This window comes from Elephantulus edwardii, unplaced genomic scaffold (genome assembly GCF_000299155.1).
Source record: "Elephantulus edwardii isolate Elephantulus edwardi_28Jun2011 unplaced genomic scaffold, EleEdw1.0 scaffold00013, whole genome shotgun sequence".
NCBI classification, from domain to species: domain Eukaryota; kingdom Metazoa; phylum Chordata; class Mammalia; order Macroscelidea; family Macroscelididae; genus Elephantulus; species Elephantulus edwardii.
This window is the reverse complement of record NW_006399763.1, coordinates 1,959,893-1,976,819: the sequence shown is the minus strand read 5'-3', so window position 1 is coordinate 1,976,819 and position 16,927 is coordinate 1,959,893. Positions and strand designations below refer to the sequence as shown.

The following is a 16,927-nucleotide window of genomic DNA, read 5'->3' as shown; positions in this document are numbered from 1 at the left end:
ATGTTATTTAAATAAAGAATGACTCAAAAATGTGAGATGCAAATTCTACTGGACTGCTATAGTTTCTGAGAATTGTGTTAATCAATTTGAGAATTGTATTAATGAGTTCTAGTGGTGTAGTAGCTTAAGCGTTAGGCTGCTAACTGAAACAAGCAATTCAAACCCACCAAACATTCCCTAAGGAGCTGTAGTGGTCCATAGTGAGTCATGCTGCTAATCCAACGGCAGTACCTCTCTGGCAATTTGAGACTACCAGTCACCTTGTGGGAGAAGATGGGCAGTCTCCTCCTGTGTGATTTACAGCCTCAGAAACCTCCTGTGAGTCACTTACTTCTCGATGACTTTACAGCAGCACGAGAGTAAGTGGCTCCATGCACAAAGATGAAGCAGTCTACTCTTAAAAAAATGTATGTATGGCCTAGGAAATCGAACGTGCAGTTCTACTCTGTTCGGTTTCAAACCCACTGCTGTCTGAGTCGATTCAGACTCATGGCTGCCCTTCAGTGGGTCTCTAAGGCTGTAAAGCTTTATGTGAAAAGACTGCCCCACTTTTTAACAATAAGGAGCTGTTGCAACCACTGATGGTTTGGTTAGCAGGCCAACACTTAATGCACAGGCTCACTATTAGAATTTACTAGACAGATATGTATTTTATTAATGTATATAATTCAAAGTCCTAGATCAAAAATCTTAGTGGCAATAAATCACATCTCGAGGCCACCCCCTGCTTCTCGGAGAAGGACGTGCGCTCTCCTATGTGAATATCTGCCTCTGAAAACCTACAGGGTCAGCTGTGGGTCACTTCCAACTCTCCAGTATACAACAACAGTAAGATCAAGAATCCCAAGGACAGGCTTGCTTACCCAGGAATTTACTGTTTTACTCAACACCTGTCTTTCCATAAGAAAAGAATGGCATATTGTTGGTAGTTTTCATCTTTCTCTTATCCTCTTAAGGTTGGGCCTGGGTAAACTAAACAAATGTTCTGGTCTGTTGTTACAGAGTAACTTAAAAGTATAGAATCATGATGTGGCAGATTTTCTGTATTTGTTTCAAGGATCAACTGTTTATACTTTCCACCTGTAGAAACAGAGTAATTCCCCCCTCTGCCCCCCCATATGTGTTTTCCTCTTTGAAGTTGTTCTAAATTTGGGCAACCAAAATGCCTAAATTATTTCCAGACCTTAGTTCCCTAGAACCTTCACATTTTTAGGGAAATGGAGATACGTTGGTTGTTTGGTTTTGTTTTTGGTTTGTTTGGGATTTTTTTGCTTTTCGATGAAAATGAAATATAGTGTTATGTACTAAATAACATTAAATTTTTAAGATGTTTCTAGCTTTCCATTTAAGAAGTTGTCCAGGTCTCCGTGGCATCCACCAGCCTTTGAGAAATTTGTCTTCAAGTGAGATCCAATTTATGACTGACCCTCCAGCAGGTTTTTTAAAAAGTCTTTAAATAAAAAAAAACAAAAAGTCTTTATTTAAAGACTTTATTTAAAAGTCTTTAAATAGAAAAAGTGCCCATATTGCTCCTGTGGAGCCACTGGTGGATTTGAACTGCCCCCTTTTGGTCAGCTGTTCAACTTCTACAAGCCAGGCAACCAGGGCTTCTTAGCCATTAAGAAGTATCTGCACTTTCATGGGTCTTGTGCAGGATTTTTACTTTTAAACCAAGCCAAATAATCCAGGAAAGGACTATTTGCTATTGCTATTTAAGATTTGTTCATCTCAAACACTTATCTGAAATTTAAAAATTGTTTTAATCAGTTAATTTAAATGTCTCATTGACAAACGTGAGATTGAATCCTTCCCAGAAGTTAGATGAGCAAAATTTGGAAATAAATCTCATCTGTACCTTTATATTACCATCTTATGTGGAAGACAGGGATGAAGAAAAAAAAAAACTTGAGTCACTTTAACTGGACCGTCTCAAAGATTCCAGACTATGAGATTATTTATCTGCTTGTTACTTTTCACAATTTCTGTTCTTGATCCTGGAGGGTTACCTTCCATACTGGGCCCCTTCCTTGCACACTATATACTCCTGAAGACATAACTGTGCAAACCCCCTTATAGGGCAGTTTCTGACCTATGGATGTTTAGAGAGCTCTGGCGATATAGACTGAAGGGAATTATGTTTCCAGCCCAGAGGTTACACCACTCTGGCTGTCGGAATCCATCAGTGAGTCCACAGGAGAAAGATTTATGGTCTCCTCCTATTCCATTTACAGCCTTCCAGAAACCTGCTGGAGGGTCAGCTATGAGTTGTTTCCAACTTGATGGCAATGGTCAGATTGAGAAATGGATGCTTTGCTAATTAGGTATAGTGTATTATGTTTTTTAAGTGTGATAATAGTGGAATTACTTAAGTTATTATGAGTGAATGTAAACACTCCTGTCTAAACTCTTGGATAAATATAATAGTTGATGACTTGTAATATATCCTGAGAAAATGAGAACTGAGGCACAAATGGAGATTTGTACACCAGTGTTCATAACAGCGTTATTCACCATGGCAAGAACATGGAAACAGCCCAAATGTCCAACTACAAATGAATGGATTGAGAAATTATGGTACATTCACACAGTGGAAAACTATGCAGCATGCAGGAGCAATGATTTTGTAAATTATTATCTAACTTGATTGGTGAGCTCTGGTGGCCTAGTGGCAAGAAGCTGCACTGCAATCCCAGAGGTGCGCAGTTCAAATCCACCAGATGCTCTGCTGGAGAAGGAGGAACAGTCTCCTCCTGTACCAGTCAGATCCGATTTGATGGTACACACACAGAAATAATAATAAAAAAATTTTAAAAAATTATTATCTAACTTGAGAGGTACTGGAGAGCATTATGCTGAGTGAACTAAGTCCCACAAGGACAAATATTGTAGAATGAGTATAAGGATCCAAGAGGGGTGGGAGAGGGTGGAAGCAGAGGGATGAGGATGTGCAGGGGGTGGGGGGATTAATCATGGGATTGTACAACCTGTTGGGGGTGCTGAGGGAAAGTGAAAGAATCTGTTCTTTAAAACAATGTATTCAAATTTTGTAAATAAGCTAGTATAGATTTTTTTTTTTAGTTGAAGGCTATACCGTGTATTTGCAGGGTGTGGTTCCACCTGAAGAACGTTTTACTTGAAAAGAAAAGATGTTGTCTCCAAGAGATAAAAAGTTTGAGAAGCTGGATCCATTCTATCGACCCTCCATGTCCAAGCAGAAGACCAGTGCAGAAATCATAAGTGAGGCTCGAAACGCACTGAGAACAGTTAGAACTCAAAGACCATTTACGCCACAGGAAGAGCAAAGAAAACTGTTTGGACCTACATCTTCAAGAACGCCAGAAAATAGACCTTCTTCCTCCTTCAGGTATATGTATTTCTCTTGTAGCTATGTTCATAGATTTAAACCAATAACTGATTGTTGGTTGTTAGGTGCATGTGAATCAACCACAGTTCATAGCGACAGTATGGACAGGTGTGAACCCTGCCCTATACTGCACTATTCTCACGCTGTCTGTCATGCATGAGCCCATTGCTGCCGTCTTTACGTCAGTCCATCTCATTGAGGATCTTCCTTTCATTCTCTGGCCTTTCTCCACATGTCTTTTTCCAAGGACAGGAACCTCCTGACAACATGCCCAAAGTATGTGAGACGAAATTTCATCATCCTTGCTTCTGACAAAAACCTGCTTGCACTTTCTCTGAGACACATTAGCTTGCCTCTTTGGCAGTCCATGTTATATCAGTACTTTTTGCCAGCACTACAGTTCAAAGGCATCAGTTCTTTGCTGGTCAGCCTTATTTGTTGTCCAACTTTTTTTGGGGGGGTATTTAATGTTTTTCTTTTTATACAAGTTTATTTACAAAATTGGAATACATTGTTTTCAAGAACAGGTTCTTCCAATTTCCCTCACCTCCCCATCAAATTGCAAAACTCCATGATTAATTCCATCTTCCCCCTGCACAATCTCATCCCTCTGCTTCCACCGTCCCCCACTCCCCTTGGATCCTTATACTCATTCTACAATAATGGTTTTATACAATATTTGTCCTTGTGGGACTGAGTTAGTTCACTTAGCATAATGCTCTCCAGTCCCTCCCAAGTTAGATAATAATTTACAAAATCATTCCTCCTGTGTGCTGCATAATATTCCATTGTGTGAATGTACCATAATTTCTCAATCCATTCATTTGTGGTTTGACATTTGGGCTGTTTCCAGTTTTTGCAGTGGTGAATAATGCTGCTATGAACATTGGTGTACAAATTTCCGTTTGTGCCTCAGTTCTCATTTTCTCAGGGTATATTCCGAATAGTGGAATATCTGGGTCATATGGAATGTCTATGTTCAGCTTTTTGAGGAAGCACCAAACTGCCTTCCAGAGTGGTTGTACCATTTTACAATCCCCCAACAATGTATAAGAGTTCTTTTCTTGCCACGTCTCCAACATTTATTTCTTGCTGCCCTGTTAAACTTTGCTGCTGCTGCTGGAGTGAGATGGTACCTCATTGTGGTTTTGATTGGCATTTCTCTTATTGCCAGGGATTTTGAACATCTCTTCATGTGTCTGTTTGCCATTCAAATATTTTCTCTATGAAGATTCTTTCCATGTCTTTTTTCCCATTTTGTAATTGGGTTATCAGTCTTTTTCTTGTGGAGGCCCAGGAGTATTGGGTAAACTTTTGTTATGAGAGTCTTGTCTGAGATGGTATTACCAAATGTTTGTTCCCAGTTGGTAGGCTTTCTTTTCACCCTGTGTCCAACATGCATAGGAAGCCACTGGCTTGAATAGGGCATATCTTAGTCTTTAAACTCATATTTCCCCTTAAATCTAGTTTTGGATTGTTGTTTTTCAAGTTTGACTTTTCCTGATTATGCCCTGAGAGTCCCTGGGTATTACCAACCGTTAACACTCTTTACTGCTCACTTAACCAGAAGTTAGGAGGTTCTTGTTTATCCAGAGTTGCCAGAGAATATAGGCCTGTCCATCCACTTCCAGAAATCTAGCCAGTGAAAATCCAGTAGAACACGGTTCTATTCTGACATAAATGTAGTCACATGAGTTTGAGTCAAATGACAGCTGGGTTAATTATGTACCATGTAGTTGTTGTGGAGGGGGAGATCTGGTGGCTTGCTGGTTAAGGAGTTACTGTGCCAACCCAAAGGCAGCCAGTTCAAATCTCCTTGGGAGAAAGATGGGCAGTCTTCTCCCATGCAGTTTATAGTTTCTTGATGGAAGCAAGTTGATGGAAGCAAGTTGAGCTGCTCAAGATTTCGGAAAGGACTCTGGGACCAAGAAATGGTTTTGGTTGAAATGGTGTCATATCACCATATGGAGCTAAAACTGAGGAGAAAGAATCACTCATCTATTTCTTTTAATTATTTAACATTTTCAATCTTCCTAAAAACAGTGAAAATATTTCTTAATAAAATGGTTTAAATACTGTAACATTTTAAAATTTGCTTCTCCCTTAAGACTGATTTATTGAATGCTTTTGCTTTTTTTGGTGTGTGCTAGAATTAACTTACTTACTAGAAATAAAGAAAATTGTTCACAGATGAATACTTCTTTTGCTTTTTCTTTTCCAGCCTCCACTCATCCAGTTTCGAATCACCCGATTCCAGGCCTATCTCTGGCACACGCCTCAGTCCACTAGAACTTGTAAGTAGTTTGTGTTAACAAAAATGTCTCAGAATAAACTTGGCCAGAAAAACTTGGAAAAGAATTTACGTAGCTTATGAGAAAGGAAAAAAAATATTAAGGAAATTATCAAATAGATCCAAATGTACTAATTATTTGAGAGTAGATTTTTTTAAAGTTAGCGTCTAAAAAAATACTTCTGTGATTAACTCAGAGTGTAATCAATTAAAAATTAGTAGTAAGTAATTAGTAGTAAACTGGTAAACAAAATATATTTTAATATTTTAGATAAACACATTTGAATTCTTTTCAAAAATTATACATACACATAAACTATGTATATACACACATGAAAAGTCCAATATTTCTACAACATGATTGATTACCAAAGGCTCCAACAGTTTTCTATCATCCTTATTTTCCTTCCCCTCTCCCTTCCCTAGTGGGTACCACTTGAAACTCTCTTGGCACTTTCTTTGGGTATTTACAGTCAAAGTTCTAAATAAGACTGTCTTTTTACTCTGACCTAGAGCATTAGAACCTTACTAATGACTTCCCCCTGAAGATTATGAGGCTTTAGTTCTTTTCTCTCCTCCCTTTTCCACCATGTAGTCACCCTTTCCGTCCCTGCCTCTACCCCTAATACAGAGGTAGGTACTGTCATTTTAGTTACATCTTTTTTTTTTTCTGACCGTGTCTATATAAATGCTATTCACAGTTGAGCTTTGAGTTAGTAATGATTAATCATGATTACTTCTCTTTTGTTGTCGTGGACCTCATCAAAGTGATCAATAGTGGTAGCCAGGTACCATCTAATTTTTCTGTTCTCATGGTCTGTTCGTCCTTTAGACTATTTTCTTTAATCTTTTCTTTTCTTTACATTTTTTTTCCATCTAGAAGGAAAGACGGCCAATAGTTGTACTTTAGATAGCCACCTGCAAGCTTTTAAGACACCAGTTGCTACTCACTGAAATAGAATGTAGAGCATTGTGTTTGTAGGCTGTGCTATGCCAGCTGACCTAGTTGTCCCCTGAGGCTTTGATCCTAAGTCCCCAAGTCCAATGAGTCATTCCCCCAAGGTGTTTTGTCATAGAAAAAAGTTTTCATAGGTTCACTTCTTGTATGTTCCACAGTAAATAGCCTTGAATGTATTTACAGCACATCCATATTCATATGTAGAACTGCCCTCTGCCAATTCTATATATACTTGTGTATACTTCCATTCACCTTCCCACATATGCTTATCTTGTCTTTCTATCTGTGTATCTACATGTGGATGCTATTTATTACTGTTGTTTTGGGATTGTGTGTGTGATAGTATTTGCCTTGGCTGTTACTTACTCTTACGCTCCCCCCAGTGACCTCCTTTGCCATTGACCATAGTGTGCTGACTTCCCTTTCTTGGGTGCTGTTGTTGTTAGGGTCTGTTGAGTCAAGTATGACTCACAGAACCCTGTGAACAACTAATCTGAACGCTGTCCTATCCCATGCCATCTTCACAATCTCTGACATACTCAAGCCTATTGTCGCAGCCACTGTGTCAACCCACCTGGTTGAGGGTCATCTTCTTTTTGCCCGCTCCCCTTCCCAAGTATGATGCCCCTGACCGAGGAAAAGCCTTTCCTAGCAACATGCCTCAAGTATATGAGACAAAGTTTCATTGTCTTTGCCTCTAAGGAGCACTCTGGCTGCACTTTCTGCATGGCACAACTGTTTGTTCTTTTGGCTGTCCATGGGATTTTTTTCAGTATTTTTTTCCAGCACCACAGTTTAAAGGCATCAAATTTTCTTTTGTATTCCTTATTCATTGTCCAGCTCTCAGATGCAGAGCAACTGTCTGAAAAGATTGTGGCCTGAATCAGCTACACCGTAGTCTTCAAACTCACATTACTCCTCAATGATTTTGAGAGGTCCCTGACTGCAGGCTTTCCCAGTACGATATGTCTTCTGATCTCCTGAATGCTGATATCAAGGATGTTTGTGGTAGATCCAAGTAAGATGAAGTTATTGACAGTTTCAATCCTTTATTTGTCCATCATGATGCTGTTCTAGTGGCAAGGATTTTTGTTTTCTTAATGTTGAGATGCAATCCATATTGAAGGCTGCAATGTTTAACCTTGTGAAGCAAGTGCTTTAATCCTCCTCACTTTCAGCAAGCAAGATTGTGTCATTTGCGTGACAAAGGTTATTGATGAGTCTTTTTTCCAATCCTGATGCCACATTTTAGCTTTCAAATAATTTGTATCATCTGTAGGAAATTGTGCTGCTAACATGAAAATCACATGTCTCTTCTAATTTGGATCCCCCGTGGTTCCTGAAAAAAAGATGAGTCATATCTTCTCATTCATTTTACAGCCTTGGGGATTTATATCCTTGGAAACCCAATGGAGGATCAGCTATGAGTTAGTTTTAACTCAATGAGAGTGAGAGAGAAGTGATTTTTCTTTCTTAGTAGCTTCTTGAGAAAGGTAGATTGAAAGTAGTTATTAGAAACTTTGATTCCTGTTTTTCTCTCTAGAAGTTTGTAGCATTTCTCTCTTTATTCACAGTGTTTTAAAGTTTCATAATAATGGGGGGCTTTGTGTGGGTCCATGTTCATATGTAGGCTTGAGAGCCTCTTTCATTGTTGAATTGCATGCCTTTCTAAGGGGGCTTTGGTGGCCCAGTGGTTAAGGAGCTGTGCTACAATCTGAAGTCACATGGTTCAAATCCACTAGCTTCTTCACAGGAAAAAGGTAGGCAGTCTCCTCTAGCCTCTGAAAACCTACTGGAGGGTGGCTGTTGGTCAGTTCCAACTCAACGGTGCACGACAAGAACAATAGCTATAAGGAAGGTCCTTGAATTAATTATTTTGATGGTATCTTCCCATATTTTTTGTTCCATTTGCTCTTTGTAGAATGTATTAATCAAATGTAAGATCCTCCTGGACTAGAATAAATTATTTGCATTCTTTTCTCTTTCCCATCTTTTTATGAAAGAAACTCTATCTTCTAATATATTTTCCCCCTCTACTTCCTATTTTAGGGTGCTCTGGTAGCATAGTCTATAGGGAGTTGCACTACTAACCCAAAGGCATCTTTGGCAGTTTGAATCCACCAGGGGCTCTGTGGGAGAAGGATGGACAGGCTCCTTCTGTGTGATTGAAAATCTCTCAAAACCCCTCTGTTGTTGTCATGTACCATCAAGTTGGAACCAACTCATAGCTGACCCTCCAGCAGGTTTTCAGAAGCAGTTGATCACATGGGAGGAGATTCCCATATTTCTCCCAGCAGCTGGTGGACTCAAATCATGTTCCTTTGGGTTTACAGTGCAGCTTCTTACCACTAGGTCACCTTGAGGGTCATTTATCAGTCAGTTCTGACTCAGTGACAATTATTTTGAATTTTCTTTGATTCTAATATTGTTGTTGTTGTTCTTATGGGCCGTTGAGTCGTTTGCGACTCATAGCAACCCTATGTACAACAGCCCTAAACCCTGCTCTATCCTGTGTCAATCTCACTGCCTCTGACACACCCATCCTGATTACCCCAGTCACTGAATCAATCCACCTCATAGAGGGTCTTCCCCTCCTGCGCTGTCCCTCTACTCTACCCAGCATGATGTCCCTCTCCAAGGACCTGTCTCTCCTCACAACATGTCCAAAGTATGTCAGACGAAGCCCCAGAATCCTTGCCTCCAAGGAGCAGCCTGGTTTAATCCTCTCTACAATGAATCTGTTTGTTTTCTTGGCAGTCCATGGTACATTCAATACTCTTCTCCAAAAACTAGCTCTTTTTTAAAGTCATCTCTTTTTAATAAATGTTTTATATATGTTCTATTCCTGCCTCATGGTTATATTGTGCTAATGACAGGGTGTTATTTTAAAAAAAATAAGTTCTCATTCTCTCTTCTTAATCTATGTTGCATTTTTATATTTGTTTTAATTTTTTTCTTACAAATTAAAAGCTCTCTTCTGTTGTCTCATGTTCCTTGTTTGGATACTCTTGTTTAAGAGTTGGTCAGTCCAAAATGATGCTTAAATCTGTATGTTTGGAACTCTGGTGGCTTAATGGTAAGGAGTTGTGCTGCCCGCCCCAAAGATATCCAGTTTGAATACCCCAACAGCTCTGCAGGAGAAAGGTGGGCTATCTATTCCTAGCTGATTTACTGCTTCTGTTTTAAAGCCCATTGGAGGGTCAGCTATGCGTCTGTTCTGACTTAATAGTACACAGCAGCAACAACAGCCCTGGTGGCCTTGTTGTTAAGTGCCGTCGAGTCGTAGGCGAGTCATAGCGACCCTATGAACGAATGTACTCAATACTTTTGTGTCTTTCATCCTTTCTCCAAGTTCATAGAGTTTCTGGAGGCAAGCTGTTTACGGAAGTGGATGCCATTCCTGCTTCCAAGCTTGTTTTAATCAGGGAGCTCCACCAAACACTGTCCGCCATTGATAACCATTATTGCATTTGACACACCAGTGTCGCAGTGTTCAGCTTCATAGCAACCACAGGTTACCTCTGTACGGCAAGTGGACACACCAGGGTTATATGACCTAGAAGAACACTTGTCCAAACACAATTAAAAACACGCCCAAGGGCTGCAGATTAGAGTCACCCACCTTTGGCTTAGTAGCCATCACTTTCTGGTGGCCTAGTGGGAGGGAGTTGTGCTGCCTACTCAAATGTGTGCAGTTCAGATCCACTCCCTGCTCCTTAAGAGAAAGATGGGAAATCTTTGCAGGTGACTAGATGGCATATAACAACAACAACAGTATTAGAATACAAATAATTAATATCTGTGTTTGCAATAAAATTTGTTCACCTTCACCTGTGCCTGGTTATCCCAAATTCAGTGACCTTGTTTTACCTTTTATAGAGGATAAAACTCCTGTCTTCTCCTGGGATCAGTATTCTGACTATACTGGCTGAGAGGGAGCTTAGTATTTTATAAACAGACTTTAACCAATACTCCCCCTTTTGCCCTACTTCCAGATTTACTTAGAGATTCCAGCTTTTCAGGCTTTTTTACGAATTGTGGTATCCATCAGATTACCTCAGATTTATTGTGTATCGATGCCTTTGGGTTGTGGTGCTGGAGAAGAGTGCTGAATATCTCATGGACTGCCAAGAGAGCAAACATATATTGGAGAGGGTCCAGCCAGAGTGGTCCTTAGAGGCAAAGAGGGTGAAGCTTCATCTTTCATATTTGGAACATACAGCTAGGCAAGAGTATTCATTGGCGTGGGACATCATGCTTGGAAAGGTGGGGGGTGGTCAGTGAAGGAGAGGAAGACCCCAATGAGATGGATTGACACAGTGGCATCAGCAATGGGCTTGAGTGTTTTGAGGATGGTGAAGATGGTACAGGATAGGTTCAGATTGTTGATAGGGTTGCTATGAGTTATGATTGACTTGACGGCACCTAACAACAACAACAACAACATGTGTATACATATATGTGTATGTGCTTGACATACTATTTACCAGTATATTGCAGACTTTTAAAAACATTATCCATAAAAAATTAGTAATATAGTCTCCTACATAACTGCAATAATCTTAACATAGCTAAGAAAATTGGCATTAATGTAGTTAATATTATTTCATATATAACTCATCTCGAAATGACCCCTCTCAGTTTTCAACTTTCATTGCTGTTGAGTAGGAGCTGACTCATAGCTGCCCCTTCAGGGATTTCTGAGGCTGTAAATCATGTAGGAGGAGATTGCTCAGCTTTCTCCTTAGGAACTCCCGGGAGGTTCTCACTGTCAGGCTTGACCTTTGGGTTAGCAGTACAGCCTCATAGAGACTACACCCAGTTGTCCCAAAATGTGTCTTGTTTGTACTTTTTAAATAAACACTTCTCACTAGGGCTGTGTAGGGACGATTAGAATTGCTCTTATACCGCAGATGACAGAAAAAAATAATCCCCAAATAATAATGAGGTAGTTGCTTATGGGTTAATAAGCAGTAAGTAATTTACCAGCTTTGGTTGACACAGGGCATCTTGAACCTACTACCTTGGAAACCACTTAGGTTCAGGCGAGCTATAGTGTGAGGGTCTGGATTCAAGCAGCTGAGTGAGCTCATCTTACTATAGAGAGTAGCTCTTGATCCTACAATTCTAAGATTTGACACCTGTGCATTGCTGTACAGAGGTAACTCGTGCTTTCTGTGGTGCTAAACACTGTGACACTGATGTGCCATATGTGATAATGGTAATCCATGGTGGACAGTGTTTGGTGGAGCTTCCCGATTAAAACAAGCTTGGAAGCAGGAGTGGCATCCACTTCTGAAATGGCTTGCCTCTGGAAACTCTATAAACAATGCTCAGGTCTTTTGTTCATAGGGTTGCTATGAGTCGTCTATGACTCGACAATACTTAACAACAACACAACAACATTAGTACTTCTATTGAGTTTTTTAGGGAGTGTTATTGGTGTTGCGTTACCGATGAAAAAGGGGAAGACATCATTTATGGCACCCAGGGTCTTCCTGGAGAGACGAATGTCAGTATTAGACTTACGCCAAATTCTGCAGTTCAAGAACTGTACCAGTTTAAAGAAGTTCAGACTGTTCTAGACACCAGAATTGAGTGAGTCTCCAAAACCAACTCAAGCTCATTGTGGTTGAGTTAGGACTGGTTTGTAGCTGACCCTCCAAAGTGTTTTCTGAAGGTGTAAGCTGCACGGGAGGAGATTGCCTCTTGGAACCCTTAGAATGAAATTAATATTGAAGAAGGATTGGGTTCTGTGCTTGAAGGAGAAATAAGCTAACAAATGCCCATACAAATAAATTTCTGTCATTTTTTATTATAATGGATAATATACGTGTCTTACTTAATTTTAAATAGTGATTTAAATTTGTGCCTCTCAAAAAACAAGTTCTAGAAATGGCCTCATAATAATGGCCCTTCTACCTTCTTTTCTCTTTTTCCTTTAAACGAACTCTGCAAAACGGACAAAGGGAAAATAAAAGGAAAAAAGGGGTAAAGGTAATGGGAAAAGGAGAACCTGGAGGGGAAGAAAGAGAGGGGCAGATTGACATACTGGCTGAAGACTTTCTGAAAAAGACCTCACCAGTCAGATTTCTGTGCTCTTAGTCTAAAATTCTTTCTCATCTCTTTTTTCCTTTCATTCATCCAGTAGTCTGTTAGAGAAGAAAAGATCCAGAGAACACCACATTTCGCTTTTCCATTGACCAGATTAGCTAAATAAACTCTGTGTGGTCCATCGCTCTCCTCTCCATATCTTCCCTTCCATGTCTGGCCTGTGCTTCTTCGAGCCCCACAGCGGGCAGAGGATGCCTACAATCTGGAATGCTCAGGGCTTGTGAGAATGATGGAAACGGATGTTCTTGCTTCTGGCTACTCTCACCTTTCCCTGTTGGCCCTGCCGGCTCCCTGGGTTCCCACCAGCACCTGCAAGCACCTACAGACAGGAGAAAAACAGTCCCATTAGCATTAATCCTGCCTATAATACAGTTATGCCGGGTATATCATCTTTTCTTTCTTGACATCTCCCTGCCTGCCCCTAGCAGCTCTAAAACATAGGGCAGTTCTTGTTGTTTTTATTCTGCTCCTCTGTCCAGCTAGGGTTTGGATTTCTACATAGAAAAGCCATTGCTCTCACACTTCAAAGGGCATAGATTAGGAAAATAGATGAGACCAAGTAATGAAATAGAAAATTTTGCCTTTCATCATTGCCACTGCCCAAATACAATTCTCCATCTCTTCCCTAAACTCATAAAGCCCAGAAGTTTAAGCTGCAAGAATTTATTAAACTTCTTAAACAACTCAAATCATAAGAGTTTAGCTTGATAAGTTTACAAAAATGAAACTTATTTTTAAAAATTAACAACCAAAACCAAACAATGATAGATTATTACCTCAAAAGAACCCGTCAAACGCATTGCCTTCCAGTAGAGCTGACTCATAGCTGAGCTACAGCTGGTTTTGGGGAGGCTGTAAGTAGAGTGGGAGGAGATTTCTTTCTCCTGAGGAACTTCTGGTGGATTTGAACCACCCAGAGGCACCACCTTTGGGTTATTAGTGCAGCGCTCTAAGGATTCTGCCACCCAAGACGAAATTGCCATCTTTCCTTTAGTCCCTGTCCTCCAACATAACTATTATCATCACTTCCTAGAAGACATCACACTTGATTAAGAGAGGGCCAGAGAACTTGTTATATATCAGAGAATTAGACAATGACTAAGGAGGATAGAAGGAGAATTGATGCCTTTGAGCTGTGGTGCTGGAGAAGAGTATTGAATGTACCCTGGACTGCCAAGAAAACAAACAGATTCATCCTGGAGAGGGTTAAAGCATGCTGCTCCGTGGAGGCAAGGATTCTGAGGCTTCGTCTGACATACTTTGGATATGTTGTAAGGATGGAGAGGTCCTTGGAGAGGGACATCATGTTTGGAAAGGTGGAGGGACGGTGCAGAAGGGGAAGACGCTCTATGAAGTGGATTGATTCAGTGACTGGGGTAATCAGGATGGGTGTGTCAGAGGCAATGAGATTGGCACAGGATAGAGCAGGGTTTAGGGCTGTTGTACATAGGGTCGCTATGAGTCGCAAAAGGCCCTGGAAAGAAGGATTTACACAATGGATGACTGCAACAGTGCATGGTTTCATTATACTGTGCATAGGGTCAGTATGAGTTGGAGTTGACTCAGTAGCACCTAACAAAGACTTAATTTAGTTTGGGCTCGTTTTTATATTTTGTATGAACCAAACTCCAAGTATTTGACAAGTGAAACAGAATTTAAAATATTTAAGAAAGGCACTTAGGAATCCACATGTATCTTGAGGATGAATGTAGATCCAGAAGAAGAAAAGGTAGGGAGCTCTGGTGACTTCTTGTTAGATACTGTCCAGTCAGGTACAACTTATATAGATTCTACCAGAACAACAGACCTGAACCCTGTCCTTTCCTGTGCCAGCCTACACACCGTGTTCCATCTGACACACTAGAGCACATTGGTGCAGTCCTGCAGTCACTGTGTTAATCCATCTCTTTGAGGGTCTTCCTCCCTTTCATTCACCCTCCACCTTTCGAAGCATTGATGTCCCTTTCCAAGGAATAGCCTCACCTAACAACATGCTGAAAGTATGAGAGAAGAAGCATCACTATCCTTGTCTTTATAGAGCACTCTGGCTGCACTTTCTCTAAGACACATCTGTCCTTTTGACCTCCAAGTGATATTCAGTACTCTTCTGCAACACCACAACTCAAAGGCATCAGTTATTCTTCTGTCAACCTTATTAATTGTCCAGCCCTCAGATGCATAGCAAGTGCCTGAATTAGGTGCACGCTATTAACCCAAAGGCAGGGGTTCAAATCTTTAAATTGCTCCATAGGAGAAGGATGATTAGTCTCTTCCTGTCTGATTCACTGCCTCTGAAACCTGCTGGAGGATCAGCTGTCGTTTGGTTCTGACTTGATGGTACAAAGCAACAGCAGCAACAAGAATGCCAACGTGTTTTGTCTGTGGGGTGTTTTTTTTTCTGTCACAGCTGTGATATACAGCTGCAAATCACTTGCTGAAAGTGACAGAGTTGCCCAGACTATCTGTGGAGAAAATCACAGTACTTGAAATGCACACAAAATTGCCAGCTCTTGAAGGTTTATGTATTTGGGAGAATTTTCAGTACTCGCTTTCTGACTTCCAAGAGGCTTTTCACTGTGGTGTGTATATATGTGTGTTCTGCTGCTTTACAGACCAATCATGAGCAGCTGTCTCTGTGAGGTGGAATGTCATCTCTTCCCTAGTCGTCTTGGTATGAGGGTGGTGGCCCTGGCCATCCCTGCCGGCGATCCTGAGGAAGAATATCAGGAGGTGGTCAAGGATCATCATCAGAATCGTGAGCAGCCATATCCTGCAGTTGTCCTGTGCATTGCTGCTTCCTTGGGGTTGCTCTGTGAAAGTGAACTTTGTGTTCCCAATAGGTTTTTTTCCTAATATACTTGGTTTGTGCAAGTGTCAGGAAATGAACATGAAAGAGTAGGGCGATGGGTGCGAAAGGCAGATCTGCACTGGGAACATTATTTAACTGATTAATCAGTTCCCGTGCAGGTGATTCGGACTCCCACTCCATGCGTGTCACAGTAGCACGATGCTCCATGGGGTCTTTGCTCAACGGCTGATCTTAGGAAATAGATCTCTAGGCCCTTCATCTCAGATACCTCTGAGCCTCCAGTCTTGAAGTTGGCAGTCAAGTGCCTTAGCATTTGTACCACCCAGAGGCTCCACTTGTACATTTATTTGAAGTGAATTGTGAAATAGCATTTCTTCCACTGATTTCCTTCATTTAAAAACCATTTTGTTTTTTGTTCTACAAGGTAGGAGCACACTTTCTCTCATTCCAAGTTCTGCACAGTGCAAGAACTTCTGCATTTTGTAGAGTTTAGGATGAAGGAAATTGATGTATTGCTTTATCATTTTCTCGAAGAATTGAAAAGGCTTTTACACATATCACTTTATCTTTCAAGTAGTTCAGTGAGATAGCTACCAGTGGTGTTCCATTGGAGAAGGATGGGCAGTCTCCTCCTGTGTGATTAACTGCCTCTGAAAACTCACTAGAGGGTCAGCTATGGGTCGGTGCCGACCCCATGGTACATCACTACAACAACAACAACATAAATATTTTTCCTAAAGGTCAGGATTATAATGGAACCTGTGCTCTCATTATACAAATAATTTCTAATTTGGTACTAGGAAAATAATGGCTTTTATTGTAGAGCAGTTGGGCCTTTATCTTGCCAGAGATGAATAAAATATCTGCTTTGCAAATCTGTGTTTTTCCTTTTCTCAGGAACTGAAATTTAGTACCCAAAATATTGACAATAGTTTATAATTTATAATACTTATTATAAATTTCAAATATTTATAGTAATTAAGGCATCTATTAAAGACATCATTTTCTGTATCTTCATTCTTATTTGGCAGAGTTCTCAATTTCTTTTTCAGTTCCAAGCTACCAACAAAGTGTAGACATTTTGAGATGGGAAACTTCACACAATACTGAAATGATGTATTTCATCTTTGTTAATTATTTATGCCTGGACATTTATTTTCTTACCTTTAGCTTCATATTCCCAGATCACATTCTTTTTTTTTATTATTAAATTTTATTAGTATTAATGAACATTTACAGGGATTTTGGGTTTTCATTCCTTCATTGCTGTACCATTCTCTCTAACCTCTTCCCCAGTTTGTTCTTCTTCCCCCACCATCCAAATGTCTGTTTTAATTGTTCAGTTGCCACAGTGCTTGTCAAAGCCAGTTCTGTTTAATCTCCTTTGTCAGT

General features: G+C 40.3%; 1 protein-coding gene across 1 annotated transcript in view; it reads left to right on the top strand.

The window, feature by feature from the left end:
• Positions 1-3,146: 3,146 nt before the first annotated feature.
• Positions 3,147-16,927, top strand: part of ARMC2 (armadillo repeat containing 2) — a 196,218-nt gene continuing 182,437 nt past the window's right edge. The window contains exons 1-2 of the mRNA XM_006881231.1: positions 3,147-3,364; positions 5,586-5,658. Coding sequence (XP_006881293.1) covers positions 3,147-3,364; positions 5,586-5,658 — 291 coding nt within the window. The remainder of the gene's footprint in view (positions 3,365-5,585; positions 5,659-16,927) is intronic.